The following is a 25,711-nucleotide window of genomic DNA, read 5'->3' as shown; positions in this document are numbered from 1 at the left end:
AAGTACTATGAAAGTGTCTGAGATCCTTGGCAGCCCTAATCCTTATGGGAGGAGGAGGTAAAGACTGTAATAAAGGTGAGAAGCTCATATACATGAGGCCCTGGGTTCAATTCCCCAGCACCATATATACAGAAAATGGCCAGAAGTGGCGCTGTGGCTCAAGTGGCAGAGTGCTAGCCTTGAGCAAAAAAGAAGCCAGGGACCAGTGCCCAAGCCCTAGGACTGGTGGGGGTGGGGGGGGGGAAGAGAGAGAGAGAAAGCATCAAACATATGTAATTTAAAATTCTAGTTTGAAGCTGTGTGCAATTGTGCACAACTGTCATCCCAGCCATTTAGGAGACATAGACAGGAACACTATAGTCAAAGGCTGGCCTGGGTAAAAGTGTGACACCCTTGCTGAAAAAATAACTAAAACATAAAAGGACTAAAGGTATGATTTGGAAAGTAGAGTGTCTGCCTATCAAGCATATGGCCCTAGGTTCAAACTCCAGTACCCCCAAAATGGGCCAGGCATGAATGTGAGTTTGGAGTCTGCTTGTCTGAGCTCTCTGGTTCATCTCAAGGAAGCAAAACAAAGTAATCACATAATTCCAGCTTGGTTCCTTACCACAAGGTCACTTTACCTCCTCAGGACTCAGTCCTCTAATCTATGAAGTGGGGATAACTGTCACTCTTCAGTTTCTTGGAAACTTGAATAAGATAAGGTGTGTGGATAGCAGAGATTGATGGAGTCAAGAAGGTCTCTGTGGCTGCTTTTTGGCGGTACTTCAATCCAGAGTCTCTGTGCTCTCTCCCAGGTCTCCAGACCAGTGAAGATGCCAAGTTTTATGCCCTTTCAGCCAGGTTTACGCCGTTCAGCAATGTGAATGAGACCTTGGTGGTTCAGTTTTCAGTAAAACACGAGCAAGGCATTGATTGTGGTGGCGGGTATGTGAAACTTTTTCCTGACTCCCTGAACCAGGAAGATATGCACTCGGAATCCAACTATTACATCATGTTTGGTAAGCTCTTGGACAGCAGTTACCGTCAGCCTCAAGTTGTTGAAAAGGTTGAGACAGACCTAGGATAGAAAATCTCTGATGTGTTCACTGCAATAGGACTCCTTTAGACAGTAACTGTAAACCTAAATCTTAATAGACCACAGAGAATACATGTGGTATTAACAAGTCTACAGTACAGGGAGATTCTCTCTAGTTCTCAGAAAAGGAGAAGCAGTAGTACATGCTGTAGGCATTCAAATGTACCCACTAGAATAACACATTATGTTCTGCCTCAGGGCAAGAAAGACACCCAAGGTCAGGGAAATGACACTTAGGAAGCCATCTATAATATGTCCAGAGTGTGGCATTTGTAACCTAACTATGTAAGTAAGTAGGCTCCACTGTTATTAACCCTGATTATACCACTTACCTTTTGTTTTCTCAATGTCCTACTCTCTCCTTTGTAAATAATTATCTCTTTGTTGAAGTCTTCTCAAAGAATCCTGAATTGTGTGTGTGTTGGGGGGGGGGCGTTGTTCTTAGGGCTCGAAGTCAGGGACTAGGCTCTGTACACAACTTCTGTACTCAAGGCTAGTGCTCTACCACTTGGGCCACAGCTCAATTGGAGATAAGTCTCATGGACTTTCCTGCCTGGGCTGGCTTCAAACTGTGATCCTCAGATCTCAGCCTCCTGAGTAGCAAGGTGTAATCTACCAATGCCTGGCTAATAATTTTGAAAATGCTATTTATTTATTTATTCATGGGAATAGGGATGATTTCACAAGTTGTGTCTATCTTGAGTTTCAGCTTTAGACGAGGCAAACTGCTTAAAATTGATGTGAAATCTTATTTGGGGATGTAATTTCTAGGCCCTGATATCTGTGGCTTTGGAAACAATGAAGTAAAAGTAATCTTTTATCACCAAGAGAAATACTATGCGAACAACAGGACCATCAAGTGCAGGGTAAGTATGTGGACTGCCCTTAGTCTAGTAGAGAAAGAAAAGCATTTTATTTAATTACTCCTTCCAAAAACTCTATGAATTATATATTGTATGTTATGATAGATAAGTGCTATAAATTGTAGGAATTCACAAAGAAGCAGGTGATCCAAAACAAAAACCTGGGAAATCATATAAGGTCCTTAATACTTGGCATAGCCTGGTTCTTTATGGCTAGATACTAGAGAAGACTGTGTGAAGTGGAGAAGACCAGGTTTATAAATAGGAGTTTATTCAGTAATATCAGTTTACAGAAACCTAGGTTGGTTAGTGGATAGATAGTAGCCAACAAAGTGGATTTCCTTAGCAATTACAATAGGCACTCACTAATGCTAATTCTGGTGGGAATAGAGGGAGCCAGACATGGCTCCTGAACAAAAGAACTCACAGTGAAGCTGGGCATGAGGGTGTATACCTATACTATACTATATACTATATACTATACTATACCATAGTATATACTATATACTATACTATACCTATACTATACTATACTACTCGGGGGCTGAGATTGAGACATCAAGGCCAGATACCTCCTTTCAAAAGCAAAACTAAACTTCATAGTCAAGTGAAGATAAAAATCAAGCAAAGAAAAGTTACTGTATATGATATAATTGGGGGGCTCAGGGGGTAAAGGAGGACCCCTATGGGACTTGGAGGCTTAGGCAACACTTTCTGGCAAAGTTTCCCCTGTGCTGAGCTTTGAAAATGCTCATGACTTGTTCTTGTGAAGGATGCGATGATTTTATGGAGCACTGGATTCCTGGAAGAGACGATTGCTTAAGAAAAGACAGGGAGATGAGAAAGTGTGGCACCACAAGACGGGTGATACAGTTCGAGCACAAGGGAACTGAGTCTAGAGAAGTTGGAAAAGTTGTATTCAGGTCCAGGGCTTTCCTGGGAAAGACCACACTGGAATTTTATGGGAAGGCCTTAGGCTGAAAGCTGCAGATGTGATAGGTGACCCATATACGACCCCTGCTGTTGAGAAACTAGCAGTATAATGGGAGAGTCAGAAAAAGACAAGATCAGAGAATGAGCAGAGCTTCATTGATGGTGGAAGGATGGAGAGTAGCGACCACAGGAATGCATATTAGCATAATAAGTCTCGGAATCCCTGTAGGATTAACCCAGAGAAAGGGGAGGAGGATTGTGTTTGTGACTGTGTGAGAGGTGGCACTCAGACCACACTTAATGCTGGAGATCTGAGATGTTCAATATGGAACTGCAATATTCATTCCCTCATTCAATTTATAGATCAATAAAGACACTCATCTGTATACGCTGATCCTTCGCCCTAATGCTACATATGAGGTCAAAATTGACAATGAGCACGTGATATCTGGGGAACTAGAGGATGACTGGGACTTCCTGCCTCCCCGGAAAATAAAAGATCCCTATGCCCGGAAACCAAGGAAATGGGATGAGCGTGCACAAATAGAGGATCCTGAAGATAAGAAACCTGAGGTGAAGTCAGGGGATGTTTGGCTGGGCAGCAGGCAAGATCTCATTTGTAATCATGCAAGGAAGAGGTTGGGAACAAATGACACAGAGACTAGGGTCACCAAGGAAGTGTTCAGCTAAAGATTTATATGGAAAAAGGCATGGAGGAGAAGGAAGCAAATCATATTTATTGAAAATATATTGCCAGGTGCCAGTGCACGCCTATAATCCTAGATACTCAGGAGGCTGAAATCTGAGGATAGAGGTTCAAAGCCAAAAAAGATAAAATGAATGGTAATATCTACTATATATGAATTTTAAGTACTCAAGGCAAGAGTGACAGTGAACTCTCAAGAGAGAATGGTGCTACTTTTTCTCATGTACTGTTTGCAAAGTCCTGAGCTGTACCTTCACTCAGGTGAGCAGGAGGGTAGTGGGGGTAGGAAGCCACTGCCTCTGACTCCACTTGGGATGTTACTTTTATCCTAGACCACGTATTTGTCCTCATGAAGGAACATTTCATTTTAGGACTGGGAAGAGTTTGAGTTCATCCCAGACCCGGAAGCTAAGAAGCCCGATGACTGGAATGAGGCAATGGATGGGGACTGGGAAGCCCCCCTCATACAAAACGTTAAGTATAAGGTGAGTGAAGGAGTGTCTCTTTCCAGTAGATGTAAGAAGATGTGGGTGAGGAGGAATGTTGATAGGGGTGACACTGATCAAAATGCATTGTTTTAATAAACTGCAATGGCAACTCCTTTGTATAACTACTTAAAGATAATTTTCTTAAAAAGAAAATCATTGATAACTGAAAAGTGAAACAAACTCTCCTCAAACATTATTTGTTTAATACATATTAAAGTCAAAATATCTAGAAAAATTATTTTTTAAAGAAATAAGGCAGTAGAGATATAAATTCTGAGCTCCTATTGCCATTTCTCCCCTGTTCACTCTTTAATAGGACTGTGGCCTGGTCCAAGCCTTGTTCTTGGGGTTGTGCCTACTGGGCAGTGGGGAGTGGTAAGCCATTGGTGAGAGATAGGAAGGCCTGGGCAAGAAGCATGTCAAGAGCAGCCAGACAAAGGAACATGATCCAAACAGGAAATAGGTCTGAGGTCAGGATCTGGAATTCTCAGAATTGGGCTAGAAATGGAAAGGGTAGGATATTCATGAGCCCAAGCTGTTAGGGAGTAAGGGGATCTTCCTTCCTTCCTTCCTTCTTTCCATTCTTTCTTCCCTCCCTCCTTTCCACCGTCTCTCTCTCTTCCTTCCTCCCAGCCCTTTCCCCTTCTTTTCCTTCTCTGTCTGTCTTCCTCCCTCCCTTCTTTCATTCCTTTCTTACTGCTTGTTGGAACAGGTTTGATTGCTCAAGCCAGCCTCATAATCTTCCTGCTTGTGGCTCCAAAGTGCTGGGATTAGAGCAAATTCTTTTTAAGGGCTAACTCCTGGCCTCTTATCTGAAACAAAAAGAACTAAAGAAATCAGCTGACAAATGGTTTAGCAATAAAACTGACTGAGGCAAGCATTTCATGGGGCCACAGTTTCCTATGTCATATACCAGAAACAGAACAGCCAAGAAGAGACAAAATATTTAGATGATAGTTTCTGAGAAGAAGCTACATCTTCTTAACTTCATTATGAGCTCCTGCAGAGATGGGACTGGACTCAAAATGGGTACCTGCAATATCATTACAGCCTCTAGGTAGAAAGAGGGGACGTCTTGTACATACAAGAAAAGCAAAAGAAGCCTTAGGAACCCTGTTTTGAATTCTTACGTTTCATATATACTGAATACATACAATTGAAAGTGTGATGGACTTTTTATTGTGTGAGATCAGAAAAATATCAATGATATATTCTCTCTTGGTTCTTTGTCTAGGGACAATGGAAACCCCGAATTATTGATAATCCCAATTACCAAGGGGAGTGGATCCATCCAGAAATAGACAACCCTCAATATAAGCCTGACCCTACCATTTGTCACTATTATAACATCAGTGTTCTTGGCCTGGATCTTTGGCAGGTAAAGTTCTCTTGTTGGTCATGGGCTTGAACGCAGGGAATAGGTGCTATCCTTGAGCTTTTTCACTCAAGGCTAATACTCTTAACACTTTGATCCACAGTGCCACTTTCGGTTATCCAGGGGTTAACTGGAGAGGAGTCTCAGGTGGACTTTTCTGCCCATACTGGGTTTGAACTGTGATTTCAATCTCAACCTCCTGAATAGCTAGGATTACAGGTGTGAGTCACCAGTGCCCGGCTGTGAATACATTTCTAAATGTGAAAAAGAGGCCTAGACAACTAAAATAATTTACCAGAAACAACTGGCAACGTATGCAGAAAAGCTAGGAACTAAATGCAGGTCTTTCTGGCCCCAGATGCAGGGTGCTTAGTTGTTGTTTTATACCTTCCTGGGGCTTGAACTCAGGGCCTTAAACCTTGCTTGGCTTTTTTGCTAAAGGGTGTAGCTCTACCATTTGAGCCTCCCCTCCACTTCTGGCTTTTTGCTGGTTAATGAGAGATAGAGTCTATTGTATTTGTCTGTCCAGGCTGTCTTTGAAGTGGGACCCATAGTCTCAGCCTCTCCCAGGAACTAAGATTATAGGCATGAGCTACTGACACCTAGATGAAAATGCTTAGTATTTTATGCTTCCTCTTTTGGTCCTATGATTCTTTGTAGGTAAAAGGAAAATAGATATAGAAAAAAATCTAAAATATTAAAATCCCTGGGCATATTTTGGAAAGGAAGGGAACTGTCTTTGTTAAACACTGGCCTGAGACCAATGCTTTCTTTACTTACATTATCTCCCTTAAGTTTCATAACTCTGTATTAGTACTGCTTCTTATTACTTTGTTTTACATTTGAGAGAAATGTCAAGTAATAGGCTGAGGGCCCATAGTTAGTGTACCGCAGAGATAAGATCATTCTAACACAGGTCTGTCTGCTTCTAAAGCCCTTTCAGTAATGGCCAGACACACAAAACATAGCAGAGCCTCTGGAAACCATAGCCATTTGAGTGTGTCTTGACAGATCTCTGTCTGACTAGTGATTTCTCTTTTCTTTTCTTCTCTCCTGCCCTACTCCTTTCTACTTCCACCTCCCTTTTTTCTGCTTTGTCATTGTCTTTAATATAGGGTTTCCTGCTGAGCACCAGTGGCTCAAGCCTATAACCCTAGTTTCTCTGAGGACAGAGGTTCAAAGCCAACATAGGCAAAGAGAGTCCAGGAGACTCTTATCTCCAATTAACCATCAAAAAGCAGGAAGTAGAGCTGTGGCTTAAGTGGAAGAGCATTAACCTTAATTAAGCACAAAAGCTCAAAAACAGTGCCCAGGCCCTGTGATCAAGCCAGAGAGAGAGAGAGATAAATTAGAAAGGAAAAAAGCCATGTGCCAGTGGCTCACACCTGTAATCCTAGCTACTCAGGAGACTGAGATCTGAGGATCATGGTTCCAAGCCATCCCAGACAGGACAAGTCTGCGAGACTCTCATCTCCAATAAACTACTCTGAAAAATTCAGAAGTGATGCTGTGGCTTAAGTGGTAGAGAACTATCCTTGAACCTCTTTGGGTCAGGGAGAGCACCCAGGCCCTGAGTTTGAGCCCCAAGATCAGAAAAAAAACAAAGTAAGAAAGGAAGGAAGGGAGGAAGGGAGGAAGGGAGGAAGGGAGGAAGGAAGGAAGGAAGGAAGGAAGGAAGGAAGGAAGGAAGGAAGGAAGGAAGGAAGGAAGGAAGGAAGGGAGGGAGGAAGAAAGGAAGGCAGGCAAGGTTTTACTGTGTAGTGCAGGGTAGCCTCAAACTTACAATCTTCCTGATTCAGTGTTGGGATTTCAACTGACACTGTTCTGCCCAGGGGCTGGGAATATGGCCTAGTGGCAAGAGTGCTTCATGTACATGAAGCCCTGGGTTCCATTCCTCAGTACCACATATATAGAAAACAAGACCAGAAGTGGCGCTGTGGCTTAAGTGGTAAAGTACTAGCCTTGAGGGACAGTGCTCAGACCCTGAGCACTAGGACTGGCAAAAAAAGAAAAAAAAAAAAAAAAAGCAGGTGTTCTGGCCAGCCTGCCCAGTGGTATAGTTCACAACCACTTAAGGTCTCCAGCACTTTCTGAGGCTTTCTTTATTCCTTTTCTACTTTATTTTTATCTATGTTTTTGGCTTCCAGATTTAGAGAGAACAACAGAAAAGTGGAAAGAGGTTGTGTATTTAGTTAACAGATGCCAAGTAGGAGATTAGAAAAACAGGAAGGGAGGAAGGAACACTGGGAATCTTTCCTTTCTGTCTTATCTGAGGAATGTGAACACAATCTGCACAAGTTCACATTGTTATCTCTTCTCCCCTGCCTTTTAAAAGTTGTCTCTATAATAAATAATGAGAAGTTTCTACATCTTATAAACACTCATGATCATATTAATATGCTTTATCTGTTTGCTTCCTTAGAATTTTTTCCAAATAAAGACATCTACAAAAGTAAAAATTATTTAGCACTAATTGCTCTGTGTTCTAAGCAAACAAAACTTTCTGTCTGAAGAATTTAGACAGGCCAGCAGAGTGCGTACCAAAACCCAAGAAAGACCTTACTCGATGCAGATCTTACCTAAAGACCTTACTGCAATACAGATTCTGATGTGGGATAAAGCTCAGTATTATCTTTTTATATACTATGTGTTTGTACATGTATGTGTGTGTGTGAGAGAGAGAGACAGAGACAGAAAGAGATACAGAAAAATACAGAGGCAGAGAACCCTGCACAGTGCTATCATTGCACTCACCCCCACCATTTCCTTCTAATGTGTAGGCTGGTCTGGCATTCCAAGCTCCTACTCCACCCTCCCACTGAGCCAACCCAGAATATCCAGTTAACCAGATACCTTACTGGGAAAGCCATGATTATGCTTGGAGATGGTGAGCTTTCCTTTACTTGCCCCTCTCCAGCCTCCAGTTTCCAGCCTTCAGGTGTTCTAGGATCCTGATTGCTCTCCCAGTCCTTCCTTTGGTAAAGAGCTGATTGACCTTCCAGCCTACTGGCGGGGGAGGTGGGGGGGGGGGATGTTGAGGGAGCTCCTGGTTACCTGATCTGATACTTCCAGACCAGAAGTATCTTTACTTTTCTTTCTTTTTTTTTTTTTTTTTTTGGCCAGTCCTGGGCCTTGGACTCAGGGCCTGAGCACTGTCCCTGGCTTCTTTTTGCTCAAGGCTAGCACTCTGCCACTTGAGCCACAGCGCCACTTCTGGCCATTTTCTGCATATGTGGTGCTGGGGAATTGAACCCAGGGCCTCATGTATACGAGGTAAGCACTCTTGCCACTAGGCCATATCCCCAGCCCCTTTACTTTTCTTTCTTTAGGTAGAAATGATTGCATTCATTGATAAAGGCAGAGGCTAGGAGAACATGGAAGAATACAAAGAACATTGTTGTCTCTTACGGTCTTCAAAGGAATCGTAGCACAAGTTGCCATGAGTGCAGCGTGGCTGTAGTGTAACAGAGATCAAGTGCTCAGTGCACAGTTTGCCCCATCTCCCTGCCCCACCTTTCCTTTTCTCTCTTTGTGTTCCTAAGGCCTCAAAAATGTTAGGAAAGTGTCTACTAATCAGCTATACTTCTAGTCCTTATCTGTTTTACTAATGAGAAAACTGAAATCTTAGAGATGTAACTTAACTTTTCAAGTTGCCTACCTACACTCCATTTTGTGATCCAAGTGGAATATTGTAGGAAACCAGATAATGTTCAATGAATTAATTTTTTTTTAGCCAGTCCTGGGGCTTGAACTCAGGACCTGGGGCTGTCCCTGAGCTTCTTTTGCTTAAGGCTAGCACTCTACCACTTGAGCCACAGTGTCATTTCTGGCTTTATTCTGCTTATGTCCTACTGAGGAATGGAATCCAGGGCTTTGTGCATGTTAGGCAAGCACTCTATCACTAAGCCACATTCCCAGTCCAGGCAGAGTTTTTTTAAGCTTAAAAAAGGGGCCCATCATCAATGGGCTATATACTTTCTCTCAGTCATACATCTGTTCTAATGCAGTTGAATTGTTAAAAGTGAAAAAACTATGGATTGGCCCTTCCTTGGCTTCTTTTGAAACACCTCCAGATACTGAAAACTTACAGTAACTGCTATCATTTACTGAGAGAGTATCATCTGCCAGACACAGTGCTTTACATGTTTTATTTTTAATTCACACAACATTATCACCAGGGAGTTATTGTTCTTGATTTATATATTAGGGAACAGGCTTAGAGGGACTGAATAACTTGCCCAAGGTCATACAACTAGTAAGTGGTTATTCTGGTCTCTTCAACTCTTAGTCTTAGGCCCTTTGTGTTCTATTGCTTCATCATAAAGTAAATATAGGGTCTGGGAATGTGGCTTAGTGGTTGAGTGCTTGCTTAGCATGCATGAAGCCCTGGGCTTGACTCCTCAGTACCACATAAGCAGGAAAAGCCAGAAGTGGAGCTATGGCTTAAGTAGTAGAGTGCTAGCTTTGAGCAAAAAGAAGCCAGGGACAGTGCTCAGGCCCCAGGACTGGAAAAAAAAAAAAAAGATACTAAATCTTTAATCCTACACCACATTTCTCTATTTTATTTTATTTTTAAAACATTTTTAGCATATATGTTTAAGGAAAAGATTAGTTAAATCCCAGTAAGTAATATTTTCAGTGTATATTTACTTTATTTATTTATTTATTTTTATCAATCCTGGGGCTTGGGACTCAGGGCCTGAGCACTGTCCCTGGCTTCTTTTTGCTCAAGGCTGGCACTCTATCACTTGAGCCACAGCACCATTTCTGGCCTTTTCTGTATATGTGGTGCTGAGGAATCAAACCCAGTGCTTCATGCATGCTAGGCTAAGCCACATTCCCAGCCAGGATTAAAGATTTAAAGAATCTAAGTTCTATTTACATTTTTGCTCAAATCTTTTCTTCTTCCTTCATTCTTTTATTCTTTCAGATTAAAGAGAGGCCTGAAAAAATGGTACCGATATATAAACATCATCAGAAATAGGCTTTGTTGGGCTAGGATCATAGTTCAAGTGGTAGAGCACCTTTCTAGTAAACCTAAAAGAGTTCATATCCCAGTACTTCCAGAAGTTGGGAGAGGAGGAGAAGTAGGATTTGTGAGTTTGAACTGGGGTTAGAGCCATTGATCACACCATAGAGGCTAGCAGAATGGCAAAAGTTTCTTCATAGCCATCTAATGTGGAGTTCAAAGGATTGAAAGGGCATAGAACCTTAGGAAACAGTAATTCACATCTTTCCAGAGCAGATCAGCTATAGCAATATAGCATTTGGGAATCAATGTATTATTAATAACCCTTGTACTTCCTCCCCAAACTCCATTATTAATTAAAATCTTTGAGCCTGTGTCCAGACAATTTGCACTTAGCAAGGGGCTCCAGGTGAGTTTGTGTGCTGAAGATAAACCCAGAGCTTTGTGGGGGCCAAACACATGCTCTATTATGAGCTATATCCCCAGCTTCTTCAGATGATTTTTAGGTCCTTTAACGTTTAGGTACTCAGTGCTAATTTTTTCCTTTCAACAGGTAAAATCAGGCAGCATCTTTGACAATTTCCTTCTTACAAATGATGAAGAGTTTGCTGAAGAGGTTGGAAATAATACTTGGGGGTTAAGAAAGGTAAGATGGGGGGCTGGGAATATGGCCTAGTGGCAAGAGGGCTTGACTCATATACATGAAGCCCTGGGGTCGATTCCCCAGCACCACATATACAGAAAATGGCCAGAAGTGGCGCTGTGGCTAAAGTGGCATAGTGCTAGCCTTGAGCAAAAAGAAGCCAGGGACAGTGCTCAGGCCCTGAGTCCAAGGCCCAGGTCTGGAAAAAACAAACAACCCCCCCCCTCAAAAAAAATAACAAAAAAGAAACAAAAAAAGAAGAAAGGTAAGATGGGCCCCTAAGTCCTACTTCTCCATGTATACTGTTACTTACATTTGCAAAATCAGCCTTACAGTCATTTTCCTATTTCTGGTCACATATTCTTGAGAGGTAGGACAAAAAACTCATATTCAGGGGCTGGGGATATGGCCTAGTGGCAAGAGCCCTTGCCTCGTATACATGAAGCCCTGGGTTCGATTCCCCAGCACCACATATACAGAAAATGGCCAGAAGTGGCGCTGTGGCTCAAGTGGCAGAGTGCTAGCCTTGAGCAAAAGGAAGCCAGGGACAGTGCTCAGCCCCTGAGTCCAAGGCCCAGGACTGGCCAAAAAAAAAAAAACTCATATTCATTGGACTTCTACAACTTAGTACTTGTAAATCTGTGAGCACGTTACAAAATTTATCTCACAATGACCTAGCAATACAGATATTATTACTTCCATTCTTCACATGTAAGAAGTGAGATTCGGAGTTATTATCTGCCCAAGGTCACATACAGCTTTTTACCAGTTGCCTTGGAATTTTAACCCAGAACTTCCATTCCTTATGTGTGTTACCCTGCCAGCTCACCGTGTGGTGATCTAGAAGGGAGCCACTGAACTCATTTTGGATGGATGGCTTGGAGAAAGGAGGAAGTGATACTTCTGTTTATAGCTCTGTTTTTCTTCTTGAACTATTTTATGAGTACAGTGATACTTGAGACAATGGCCTCATGTTGGTGACATCCTGGATGCATCTGGGTGCACTCAGATATCCTGGCTGTGCAAGAAGGTCCATTCAAACGGACATGATTAACAAACAGGAAGCTTATGTTTAGTGCACTGGAGAAAACCATAAGCACCACAAGTTTTGTTTTTTCCCTCAGTTGAGAAAGCTTACTTTGTTGAAGTAATTGTCATGGGGAAAGTTATTGCATTATTTAAGATCAGTTTTATCTTGTTTTACTTTGGGGTTTATCTTTTTTTTTTTTTTAATGTGGTGCTAGATAAAATCCAGGAGTTTGTACTCACTGGGCAAATACTACCATTGAGCTATAACCCCAGCTTGTTTTATTGAATCATTATTATATGCTGGATAAGAGCATGTGTTTTAAAGCTAGGCTGCTTATTTTGAAATGTAGGTTCTGAGCTTGACTAGCTGTATAACTTGGCTGAGTTATTTAAATACTTTTTAACTATCAACTGGGAATGATGATAGCAAATTATCTTATACATCCCTGTCATATGGCATATGTTCAATACACAATAGCTATTATCATGAACACATACATTCACTTGACAAATATTTTACAAAGAGATGTTCAACACAATGTGATAGTTGCTGGGGATAGCGCAGTGAAATAAAATAAGAGAAGTTTCTGTCCTCAGGGGATTTATATTCAGTTTGGAAAGAACAACAAGAAATGTATAAAGAAGCCCAAGCAAGATGGGGAGAGTTTTCCCACCTATTATCCCAGCACTGTGGAGGCTAGGGCAGGAGTATTGCAAGTTCAAGGCTAGCCTGGGCCATGTAATGGACCCTGTTGATAGATAGATAGATAGATAGATAGATAGATAGATAGATAGATAGATAGATAGATGGCTATAAAATAATAGATAGATACAAAAAATAAATAAGTCCAAATGTTACACCCTTCATTTAGAAAATAGAATGATGGGTTAGAACAGTGGCTTAAGTGGTACATGCTTGCATAATAACACAAGGCCCTGAGTTCAGAACCTAAATACCATCACCAGAAAGAAAGAAGAAAAGTGAAATGAGTAACACTTACTTCAAATTTTGCTGTGAGAAACATAATAATGCATATAGTTTAGCATTTGTGCTTAGGTATCCAATGAATCTAAGCCAAATTTATTTGCAAATGCATTACATATACACACAGAGACACATTTCTCACCACTCTACACTTACAAAAAAATTGTATATAAATAAATACCATCCTAGAAATCTTGAGGATCACAGGAAGACATTGGACCTTTCTAAAGTAGGTTAACATTGTTTATACCACCTGTCAATTACTTTGAAATTCTACATTTCAAATAGGACAGAGAAAAGAAGTGGAGAGAAGTGTATGAAGAAATAGAAAAGAAGAGGAAGGCTGAAGAGGCTAAGAAGAAAAGGGAAAGGGAGAAGGAAAGAGAAGAAGACATCTGGGGGCTTGACCGAGAGGACAGTGAAGAGGATTTTGAGGAAGAACCAGGAAATGTCAGACAGATGCAGGAAGATGGTGCTGAAAGAGCATTTCAGAGGGGTGAACTGTAACTGGGGGGAAATGGTTATGCTTAGAAGCAAACAATGGTGCTGAGAAGGGGAAATGTTCATGAGGTTAGCAAAATTTGGGGAGCAAAATAATTGGCTCTTTAAAGTCAGCTTTGTGGTATTTGGTTCTTATCCAACTGCCTGCCTCACATCCTGATATACACTGTTCTATTTAGCCAGTTGACTTAGTCAGCAGCCTGTTGCATGCCTTGGGATGTAATTTTGCTTTCTTAACAAAACACTCTTTACCATCTTCCAAAAATTTAAATTAAAGAAAAACACCAACTTTGTATTTGTATTTCCACATCCTATCCTTTGCTCTGTATGACTGTCAAAAATGCCTTATCAGCCAGATGTTTGTGACAGCTCTCTTGTGTATTCCTAGCGGTTTAGGAGGTTGAGATCTGAGGATCAAGGTTTTAAGTCACCCAGGCAGGAAAATCCATGAGCTTCTTAACTTCAATTAATCACAAAAAATCTGGAAGTGGGGCTGGGAATGTGGCTTAGTGGTAGAGTTCTTGCCTAGTATGCAGGAAGCACTGGGTTCGATTCCTCAGTACCACACAAACAGAAAAATCCAGAAGTGGTGCTGTGGATCAAGTGATACAGTGCTAGCTTTGAGCAAAAGTAAGCCGAGAACAGTGCTCAGGCCCTGAGTTCAAGCCCTAGGACTGGCAATAAACAAACAAAAATCTGGAAGTGGAGTTGTGGCCCTATGGGTAGAGTACCAGCTTTAAGGGAGGAAAGCTCAAGCCCTGCGTTCAAGCCTCAGTACTAGCACACACACGTGCGCGCACACACACATCATATAATTTGTTTTCTTATTAGTGCAAAAATTGAATATTTGTTTGTATGTGTGTATTTGCCAGTACTAGGGCTTGAACTCAGGGCCTCATACTCTTGCTTGGCTTTTTTGCTCAAACCTGGTTCTGTACCATTTAAGCCACACAACTCCACTTTAAGATTTTGGGTATGGCCTGGGAATGTGGCTTACTGATAGAGTGTTTGCCTAGCATGTATGAAGCTCAGGATTCAATTCCTCAGTACCACATAAACAGAAAAAAGCTGGAGGTGGCACCATGGCTCAAGTGGTAGAGTGTTAGCCTTGAGCAAAAGAAACTCAAGGACCATACCTAGGTCCTAAATTCAAGCTCCAGGACCGGCAAAAAAAAATTTTTTTTTTTGGTGACTAATTCAAGTTAAGAGTCTCATGAATTTTTCTGCTTGGGCTAGCTTTGAACTGTGATCTTTAGATCTCAACCCCTTGAGTAGTTAGGATGATAGGTGTGAGCTACCAATGCCTGGTGAGAATGATAATTTATACTTTTTGAGGTTGCCATTAGGATGAAATTAACTAATGCATGTAAAATGCCTGATATGAATATATAGTCAAAAATGGTAGCTATGACCACTGTTATTATCATGGTGTTTATGGCATTAATTGTTGGTAAGTAAGCATCTGTATTAATGATTATCACTTTCTACTTAGCCCAGGACACCTAGAGATTTGATTTTGTTTACGTATTTGTATTACTTAGTGTTTCCTGAGCAATACTCATTGTTGCAATTGTGCCCAGTGATGCTTTCCTCTTGCACATGTGTCATTTAGAAACAAAATCTGACTTCCTCTGAACAGAAGGAAAATGCGTTGTGAAAGTCACTTTGTGTGGGCTGGGAATATGACCTAGTGTTTGCCTCGTATACATGAAGCCCTGGGTTCGATTCCTCAGCACCACATGTATAGAAAAGGCCAGAAGTGGCACTGTGGCTCAAGTGGAAGAGTGCTAGCCTTGAGTAAAAAGAAGCCAGGGACAGTGCTCAGGCCCTGAGTCCAAGCCCCAGGACTGGCAAAAAAAAAAAAAAAAAAAAGTCACTTTGCTTCTCTGCTGTCCTGTGCCCTAACTTTTTAATAAATGTTCTGTGTTTGCAAGCTAGCTGGTCTTGTATTTATCTTTTCTGTGCCCTCTGCTCACATTATTATCACTTACATTCTTGTAGTTCTTCACAGATTAAAAAAAAGCACTTTCTCATGAATTTGTAGAGTTTTAACGTGTGCTCATTCATTAACAATATTCATCATTGTAGAAGTTTCCATCATCTTAATTTTACAGAAATATTGGGAAAGTCATTTATTTCAGGTCAGTTAGTAAGAGGCAGAAATAGTATCTACACTCAAATTATCTAATTTCAAAGAGGCTGGGGGTGGGAGGTCCCAGTGCTAGAAACACTGAGGAAGGAGGCCAGACTGGGCTTCTTAGCAAGACCCTGTCTCATAAAGAACAAAATAAAATTTAGCGTTCCACTGCACCAAGTTGTTTGAGTACTTAATACTACTTAATATAGACTAGGCAACATTCACATGGGAAAAACTGCTGTTGTTGTTGTAGTAGTGTGTGTGTGTGAGAGAGAGAGGGGGGGAGGAAGGGAGAGAGGGGAAAAGAGAGAGAGAGAGAGCATGCCTTGGGCTTGAACTCAGGGCCTGGGCACTGTCCCTGAGCATTTTTTGCTAAAGGCTAGCACTCTACTGATTGAGCCACAGTTCTACTTCTGGCTTTTTGTTGGTTAATTGCAAATAAGAGTCTCATGGATTTTTCTGCCCACATTAGCTTTGAATTGTGATCCTCAGATCTCAGCTTCCTTAGTAGCTACGATTACATGCAGGATCCAGTAGTGCCTGGCTATAAGTGTATTTTTTTTTTAAATTACATCCAACACTCAGGGAGTCTGGTCCATTTGTGGCTGTCAAACAATTCAGTGAAGCAAAGCACAGGACGACAAATATGAACCTAGAACACAGTAGGTTCTCAATGAATATTACTTGAAAAGAATCAACAAAACTCTTAAAACTTCATGAAGAAAGTGACATTTGAATCAGACCTCAAAAAACACATGAGTCTATCAGATGGAGAAGAGGAAGTGTGGGCCAGATTTCAGAACTGAAGAGAATGCCCAGATGGCAGAAAGTGGGTTGTAAGGTTGAGGAGCAGTAGTAAGAACTTCCTCCTTTTTTCCTACTGGCTGGTACCTAGCTTAGTTTTGGGGCCTTTAAAATCTTTGGAATATGCTGGATTGGAAAATGACTCTATACCTACTTCTATAACTCATGAGTCTCCCCACTGTGAAAATGAGGAAGGCTCAGATGATGAGTCTGAACACTGTGTGGGGGCTAGTAGGCTGATTTCTGGAATGATCTATAGTTTAGGGATAGCAATCTGATGAGTGTTGCTAACTGTAAGTATTTGCTCTGATTGATCAACTATTTATTTTACCTACTGTTACATGTTTTTTGTTTTGTTTTTTTGCCAGTTCTGGGGCTTGAACTAAGGCCCTGAGCACTGTCCCTGGCTTCTTTTTGCTCAAGGCTAGCACTCTGCCACTTGAGCCACAGTGCCACTTCCCGTCTTTTCTGTTTATGTGGTGCTGAGGAATCAAACCCAGGGCTTTGTGCATGCTAGGCAAGCTAAGCCCATTCCCAGCCCCTGTTACAGTTCTTATACAGGCCACAGATGCTGGGACCCTCAACTGAGACCCCAACAAATATGACAGTTATTTGGCCTAGAGTTTCAGGACCTACAACTCTTGATAGCAACAAGTGTTACAACCCTCAGACCCATTGTCTAAGACCTTTGGCCCTTAAAGCTTAGCAGCTCCCTGGACTGTTTCTAGAGCCCAGGGCCTATAGCATCTCATCTTTAACTCTACAAATCTTTGCTTGTCACCTCTGGTACCTATTGTCTCCCTATCCCTATTGTTTCTGTCCTGGGCCCTCTCTGAAACTCTTCAGTTCTGTCTTGTTACTACTGCCAGTGAGGCAACAGTGATTGCTGTCACCTCCTTCACTGTTGCTGTTCTGCCACCACAATTAGGGTCCCTGCTCAGCAGGCTCTACTTCTGATAAAGATCAAATTGCAGGCTGGGAATGTAGCTTGGTGGTAGAGTGCTTGACTAGCATGCGTGAAGCCCTGGGTTTGATTCGAGGAGTACCACATAAACAGAAAATAGCTAGAAGGCACCTTGGTTCAAGGGTTATAGTGCTAGCCTTGAGCAAAAGGAGCTCAGAGACAGTGCCCAAGTTCTGAGTTCAAGCCCCAGGACTAGCCAAAAATCAAAGTGGGCATAAAAAGGTCACTTGAGAGAAGCTTTATATTGGGCCCAAGGTTGTAATACCAGTAGGCCTCCCATGTGCCTCCTGGGTGGCTCACAAAGTGAGTGGACCAGTCTGCTTATAAAGCCCTAAAGAGGTGTGCACCCAAGGTGTTTGCACCATTCATGATAGATCTTCATGCAAATGAAAGACTGCTCGCACCAATCATAGCATAGTTCCTCATGCAAATGAAGGACCCAGCTTTCATCCATCAGGGGCCCTCTGATGGGTCACCAGAGAAGCATTCCCTCCGCTGGCCTGGGTGGAAGTGGCTACAGGGTCATCTAGAGACTTTAGGTCTCCAGAGCTTGTGATGGCAAAACCTTCAGTTCAAGTTGTTTGAAATAATCATCTCAGAGGCAATTGCCTGCAGGCACCAGAGTTGTGCTTTGGCAGCAAGCAGCTGTGTTTACTATGTAGCAAGATATCCATTGAGCATTCAAAGCAGTCAGTGTTGGCATGAGAGCAGTTCAGCTGTGTGCTTGGCTAGTAAGTCCTTTGCTCAAGGCAATCAGACACCAAGAAAGGGTCCAACAGCTGTCAATTAGAGAGTCAAGTTACCCCAGCCCCCAACATAGCAGCTTATTTAAAGGAAAAATAAACATTAAAAAAAATCTTATAAGAAAGACTCACTAGTATTAGCACTGCTTTAACAGTATTTACCAGTGCTCTAACAATGTTTAACTTCTGCCTCTTTTACCCTAAGGAAAGATGGGTCACCCAATGTGTCTCAAAGATACTGACTAGAATTTGGGGTAAAGAGTAAACAATACAGATCAATTTGAATATTTCCACTTTTGTTAAAAATTTTTCTTTTTGTTTTTATTAATTTACAATTTCAGAAATTAGGATGATTTTTTAAAAGTTCTACCTATTGTGTATATACTTTGAGAAGCAGTATTTTGCTCGCTTCTCCCCCCGTGTGTGTGTGTGTGTGTGTGTGTGTGTGTGTGTGTGTAATACTGAGGTTTGAACTCAGAGCCTTGAGCTTGCTAGCAAAGTACTCTACCACTTGAGCCAGACCTACAGCCCTTTTTGCTTTGGTTATGGTTATTTTTTTCATCAAAGACTTTCTCCACGTTATGTTTAATATTTAGTTAGTTTTATTTTCTTTAAGTGGCTGGACAAAGTTTAATTTTTGTTTCACGAGAAGGAAAGGAATAATTGACTTGGGAAACAAACACAGATGGCAATGACAGAAGAGCAAAAAGAAGTGGTATTGGCCTGGTTTTTCCAATACTTTGTTGCATAGACAGACAAGGTAAATCTGTGGCTTGTTTCTATGTAACTGCCTCCCAGAGCTCTAAATCCTGGACCTCATTTGCCTGAATCCCACAGTGACTTGTATGTTGGCTGTCACTTGCTGGAGCTTGTCCTTGTACCCAGTTACCCTGTGTCCATTCGGCAAATCGTTCATGTGGAAACTTCTGCTTTCCATAACCAGCTGACAAAAATAGATCTTTCACCATTTTGAAAGGCTGCAAGTTGGGGTATCATAGCTATGGGCCTCCTCAAACTACATGTGTCTGTGCCATGTGTCATCTTCTCTTACTATGAGCTTGACCGTCTCCAGGTGTGGCTGGCTGCTTTGATTATTTTTGAGTTAGAGTATTGTGTTTTTACCTCACTGATCTGGACTACAGTCCTACTTACATTTCCTACAACACTAAGATGACAGACATCAAATGCAGGTTTTTTTTGCTTGTTTGTTTGATTTTGTTTAGATGAGAAGGACTTGTTAAAAATTTGTTTTTGCTTGAAGTGATTTTCAACTGTGAGCCTCCCAAGTAGCTGGGATTACAGGTGCAGCTACCATGCTTATTTTTCTTTGTCTTTTGGAGATGAGGAAGTTTGAACCCAAAGCCTTTGTTTGCTGAGCAGCTACTCTACCCTTTAAGCCATATCTTCAGTCTTTATTTGTTTATTTATTTTTATTTTAGATAGCATCTTGCCATTTAGCTCCGGCTGGCCTGGAACTCTTGATCCTTACAATTCAGCCTCATGAATGATAGGATTACAGGCATAGGCCCCCATGCCCTGCTGATATTCTTTTGTGTTTTCTTCTAGGACTTATCTTTTGAACAGCAATATTCTGCCTCTTAAGTATATTCTTTCAAATGAGTTTTTAAAGCTCCAATTATATATTTAAATTTCCAAAAGCAGTACATGTTCAGGAGTTAACATATGTGTTAAGAAAGAAATTTGAAAGTTCCCATCATTCCAAAATTCTGAGACCAGTTGTACAATAATTATTGTATTTCCTTCCAAACTTATGATTATATAGGGGTTTTTTTGGTTGTTTTTGGTTTTTGATGTGGAGTCTTACTATATATCCCATGTTGGCCTTGAACTCAAGATCTTTCTGCTTCAATCTATGAAGTGCTACAGTTACAAGCATGCATCACCAAAACCAGCACGATCATTCGTTGGAGTTTCATCTTCCAGTGGTTCCAGTATCCAGCTGGTACTATACAGCATTTAATGTTTGAAGTTTAATAGATGTTAAATTATATGCTTTGCTTTTTTTTTTTGTTTTGTTTTTTTGTTTTTTTTTTGGTCCTGGGGCTTGAACTGAGTCTGGGCTCTGTCCCTGAGCCTTGCCTTTATTCTTAGGTTCAATGAAGAATGAACAGATATGCGGAAATGTGGTTGAACAAAAGGATATGACCCAATGGTTACAGACTGAAAGGGGAAGTTCAAGGAGGCCTGTATGTTCAGATTCTTAGCCTCTCAGATATGGGATAAGACACCTTATGGAATGAGGATCTAAATGACATATTGTCAGGCAAAGTAGGTCAAGGAATTTCTTTAAGGCTAGCTCTTACATAGAAAGATATATGAAAGAATACTATTTCTGGGCTGGGAATATGGCCTAGTGGCAAGAGTGCTTGCCTCCTACACATGAAGCTCTCGGTTCGATTCCCCAGCACCACATATATGGAAAATGGCCAGAAGGGGTGCTGTGGCTCAGGTGGCAGGGTGCTAGCCAGGTGCTAGCAGGAAGAAGCCAGGGACAGTGCTCAGGCCTTGAGTCCAAGGTCTAGGACTGGCAAAAAAAAAAAAAAAGAATACTATTTCTAATTTCTGTGACCCATGTTGGGGAATTCCTGGAGTATCCTGGTCCCGATGACAAACTTCTGGGGAGAGAAAAGGTAGGAGGTAGGAAGGTGGAAGAAAAGGAGAAAGACTTTGCTTCTGAGTCTTTTCCTGTGCTCTTTAGTACAAAGTACTTGGCATGACAAGGTATTATACTTTGGAGTATTACTTTCTGAACTGTAAGACATGCGTTTCTCTTAATTTATTTATCTAACTATCTATTTATTTATCTGTACTTAGGGCCTTGTGCTTTTTAAGCAAGCACTCTACAACCTGAGCTATGACCCAGTCCCTCTTTTTATTTGTTTAGTTTATTTGTTTTGTTTTTGTTGCCAGTCCTGGGGTGTGGACTCAGGGCCTGAGCACTGTCCCTGGCTTCTTTTTGCTCAAGGCTAGCACTCTACCTCTTGAGCCACAGCGCCACTTCCAGCCTTTTTCTACATATGTGGGGCTGAGGAATTTAACCCAGGGCTTCATGTATATGAGGCAAGCACTTTATTACTAGGCCATATTCCCAGCTACCCAGTCCCTCTTTAAAAAAAAAAAAATCTTTAATCTCCATTCTGCTCTCCATTTGGTAGCTTAAATTTCCTTCGCTTAGTTTAAAATATGTACATAATTTTTTGTGGTACTGGGAAATGAACCCAGGGAATCAAGCATGATAAACAAGAACTCCATTGTGAGCTACACTACTAGCCTTTAGAATTTTTATTTTAAGATAGGAACTTGCTAAATTGTCCAGCTGGCCTTGAACTTACAATTCTCCTGACTACTTCCTCAGTTGTTGAGATTTCAAACATATGTGCCCTGCCATATATGGATCACAATATTTTGCTTCTTACAATGGTAGCCCTTAACTTTAGATACTCCCCCATTTGTTTGGGTTCTTCTAGCTCAACTGTTTGAACAAAAGCCCAAGCCAAAGCTTTAAGCTTGAGTTCTAGAGTCAAGTATCACATGTTCATGTTGGTCCAGTCACTGTTGCTGAGGGGAAGATATTTGAACTCCAGAGAAGCATAGGGTACCATTACCAAAAGAAGCATGAATGGAGACCAGAGACTATAAAATGATATATGCCTACTTCTTTTATGTGAAATAAACATCCTTGAGCCTTTGTTTCTTCATCTGTATATGACAGCAATAATATCCATATCAAAAGGATATTAAGTAACCTATGTTCCTTATGAATTTTAAGGTACTATACAAATGTATTATTCTTGCTTTTGTATGCATTACATAGTGTTAATGTCATTTGTTTAGATATTAGTGTTTATCTGCTCTGCTATAAAGGAAGTACCATCAGAGCTAGCATTTCCCCCTAAATTTTGGTGATGCTCATGTAATCGATTTTTTCTTTCCTGAGAACAATGAATGAGCAAAACATTGGGATTATATTTGACTTGTGAGTGAGTCAATTTCCATCTGAAGGGTCTTATAGTCACAGTCATGGTAACTTATTAGTAGATTCTCCAGATTGCACCTAGCTGACAGCTTGGTACAATGGTGCCAAACTGAGCTTCAGTTCCTCCCCTACCTCCAGTTAGAGATGAGACCTTAGGCAGCTGACTTAAATTCCTTGAGCCTCAAAGTGCTTACCTGAAAGATAGAGGTCATAAGATAGGGATATAGTTGTAATAGAATCAAACAAGATTATAGGCAAAAAGCCTGGATTAGGAGAAGGTCCCAAGTTTGCTAGACACAAATTTAAATCTCCTTATTGAACACACCTTTTTAACTCTGCTATCTTATAACTAAGTTGAGTGTTCTGTTAATGTGCATTAAATTGTTCTACTTCCTTTGAGAATAATTGATGTCTACTGCTGTGTCTTCAGAATTTGACAAGAAATATTTGCTAGCAGCATAGGGTCTCAAAAGAGATATTCTGATCCATTCAGCCATTGGAGATGATAATTTTATTCCTTTTACATATGAGGGATTTAGATTCAGATTAAACTATAAGATATGTATGTTGTCTATGGAGTAGGGTCTTCTACTCTATAATTGCTAATAAAGCTACAATAATTTCGTGAATTGGGTACTGAGATCCCCATAGCAGATGGAGGAAACAAACTAGGTATCTTACTCTATGTAACAAAGCTAATTTTTAAAAAAGGGAGCTCAGAGGCAGCTTGCTTCCTTACCATGCATAAAGTTCCCAGCAGTGCAGAGAGGGGGGGGGGGGGTAGGGGAGGGAGAGGAAGAGAGACTCAGTCTAATGTCACAGGCTTTGGAGTTAGATAGATTTAAATTAGTATCCCAGCCTTGCAATTTATTAGATTTCAAACTTTGGACCATTGAGCTAATTTTTTTTTCTTTCTTTTTTTTTTTTTTTTGCCAGTCCTGGGCCTTGGACTCAGGGCCTGAGCACTGTCCCTGGCTTCTTCCCGCTCAAGGCTAGCACTCTGCTGCTTGAGCCACAGCACCGCTTCTGGCCGTTTTCTGTATATGTGGTGCTGGGGAATCGAACCTAGGGCCTCGTGTATCCGAGGCAGGCACTCTTGCCACTAGGCCATATCCCCAGCCCATAATTTTTAAAATTCAGTTACCTCATGTGTGATAATGAGGAAGTATAATATATCTACCTCCCACAAATGTCGTAAGATTGGGTGGGGAAAGTATATATAAAACAGGACTGGGAATATTGCCTAGTGGCAAGAGTGCTTGATTCATATACATGAAGCACTGGGTTTGATTCTCCAGCACCACATATATAGAAAATGGCCAGAAGTGGCGCTGTGGCTCAAGTGGTAGAGTGCTAGCCTTGAGCAAAAAGAAGCCAGGGACAGTGCTAAAAAAAAAAAAAAAAAGTATATATAAAACAGTGTGCCAAGTACTTTAGAGATACTTTGCAAATACTCAGATAGTTGATCTGGGAGAGAGAGAGTGCCCATCTATAGTGCTGCCTTCTAGGAAACTCCAGTTATCATCAAGCTCCTTCAAAACATTTCACTGGATATTCAAATACTCATCCTTTGGGCAATGATTTAAAATGACACAGGAAGGAAATGAGGCATCAAGATACAGTGAAAACAGCCCATATGTGGGAGCCTAGAGACCTGGCATCTAGTGCTGGCTTTTATTTAGTATATGTGGAATCTTGAGTGTGACTCTTTATCTTGAGCCTCAGTTTTCTTGTTTGTTAAATGGATATGGTGTTCATCATCTCTTGTGGTTGCCTAGTGGTGTAAATGCAGATAGATGCAAATGCTCTGTTTGCATTTTAGAAAGACTATGTAAATGTAAGATATTGTAGCTTGAAAGCAACTGAACTCAGTGATAAATGGACACACCTGCCTCCAAGAACAACTTGTGGGAAATCTAGGCCTTAAGTGATACTGGGTATACGCGTGGTTGGTACTGCAACTTGGGTTCAAATATCAATCACCAAGCCCATCCTTGTGAAGGGCAGAACTCCGCTGACCATCTTTATCCACACACCCTGCTTGAATCCAGCTGCTTGGACTGAGGCTGGACTGGGACTAGTACACTAAAACAAGCAACTCAATGACCTGGCTTCTTTAAAATGAATTGTGGGAAAAAAAATCAGTATTTCCCTCTCAGGAATTTGAATCAGGAAATGTGAATTGATTGAGGCAATCAGCAATAAGAACTACGACTAATAGGACATAAGAAAGAGATCATGAAGCTGAGTAAGAATATGTATGGGAGGAGACAAACCAAAGTGATGAAGAAGCAGAAATCGTGATAAACAGAAGCTATAAAGTAGGATGAAATAATACATGCTTATACAACAAATATTTCTAGAGTTATGTCTATGAGCAGAAAACTGTTTGACTCTGAATATACTGTCTTTATAGCACTTAATTTTAGCTGAGAAAGGGGATAAAAACAAGAACATAATTACAAATTGTTGTCAGAGCTAATAAAGCAAAAGGGGGCTGTGATAGGGCACACAAGAAGAACCCTAATTAAAAACAGGTGAGTGTGTCTGAAGTGGCAGAGCATCTGCCTAATGAGTATAAATCCCCAGTACTTACCAAAAAGAGGAGGAAAGAAATCACAAGTGAGGGAAGGTCTCTCTGAAGAAAAAATAAAAAGGAAACCTGGAAGGACCAAGAACGATGGCACACACTTCTGTAATCCCAGAGCTAAAAAGGCAGAGACAAAAAGGCAAAAAAGGAGGAGGAGGAGGAGGGAGAGGGGGAGAGGGAAAGGGAGAGGGAGAGGGAGAGGGAAAATGAGAAGGAGAAGAAGAAGAAGAAGAAGAAGAAGAAGAAGAAGAAGAAGAAGAAGAAGAAGAAGAAGAAGAAGAAGAAGAAGAGGAGGAGGAGGAGGAGGAGGAGGAGGAGGAGGAGGAAGAGGAGAGGAGGAGGAGGAGGAGGAGGAGGAGGAGGAGGAGGAGGAGGAGGAGGAGGAGGAGGAGGAGGAGGAGGAGGAGGGGAGGAGGGGGAGGAGGGGGAGGAGGGGGAGGAGGGGGAGGAGGGGGAGGGGGAGGAGGGGGGGAGGGGGGAGGGGGAGGAGGAGGAGGAGGGGGAGGAGAAGTTGGGGTAAACTGGATGAGATAATGAGTTTCTGTCTCAAGAACTGAAAACAAAACAAAAACAAAAGAGCAACCTGAGGAATGAGATGAAAGCAGCCCCAGGAGGAAGCAGCTATATGAAGATCAGGAAGAAGAAAATTTGAGCTGGATAATGTATAAAAACTGTTGGCAGGGCTAGGAATGTGGCTCAGTGGTGGAGTGCATGCCTAGCATGCATGAAGCCCTGGGTTTGATTCCTCAGTACTACATAAACAGAAAAAGCTGGAAATGGTGCTGTGGCTCAAGGGGTAGAGTGCTAGCCTTGAGCAAAAGAACCTCAGGGACAGTGCCCAGGCTCTGAGTTCAAGCCCCACAACAGGCAAACTCAACAACAACAAAAGAAAAAACCCTAAACCAC

The 25,711-nt window shown here is 41.5% G+C and overlaps 1 protein-coding gene across 1 annotated transcript in view; it reads left to right on the top strand.

Annotated features, from left to right (window-relative positions):
• The window catches only part of LOC125355673 (calreticulin-like), a 33,169-nt gene extending 19,593 nt beyond the window's left edge, over positions 1 to 13,576 (top strand). Inside the window, exons 3-9 of the mRNA XM_048352115.1 lie at positions 798 to 1,001; positions 1,850 to 1,944; positions 3,238 to 3,447; positions 3,952 to 4,065; positions 5,303 to 5,446; positions 10,966 to 11,058; positions 13,358 to 13,576. Of these exons, the coding sequence (XP_048208072.1) occupies positions 798 to 1,001; positions 1,850 to 1,944; positions 3,238 to 3,447; positions 3,952 to 4,065; positions 5,303 to 5,446; positions 10,966 to 11,058; positions 13,358 to 13,576 (1,079 nt within the window). The remainder of the gene's footprint in view (positions 1 to 797; positions 1,002 to 1,849; positions 1,945 to 3,237; positions 3,448 to 3,951; positions 4,066 to 5,302; positions 5,447 to 10,965; positions 11,059 to 13,357) is intronic.
• The last annotated feature ends 12,135 nt before the right edge of the window (positions 13,577 to 25,711 follow it).

Source organism: Perognathus longimembris, chromosome 7, assembly GCF_023159225.1.
Source record: "Perognathus longimembris pacificus isolate PPM17 chromosome 7, ASM2315922v1, whole genome shotgun sequence".
Lineage (NCBI taxonomy): Eukaryota > Metazoa > Chordata > Mammalia > Rodentia > Heteromyidae > Perognathus > Perognathus longimembris.
This window is presented reverse-complemented; position numbering and strand designations above follow the sequence as displayed.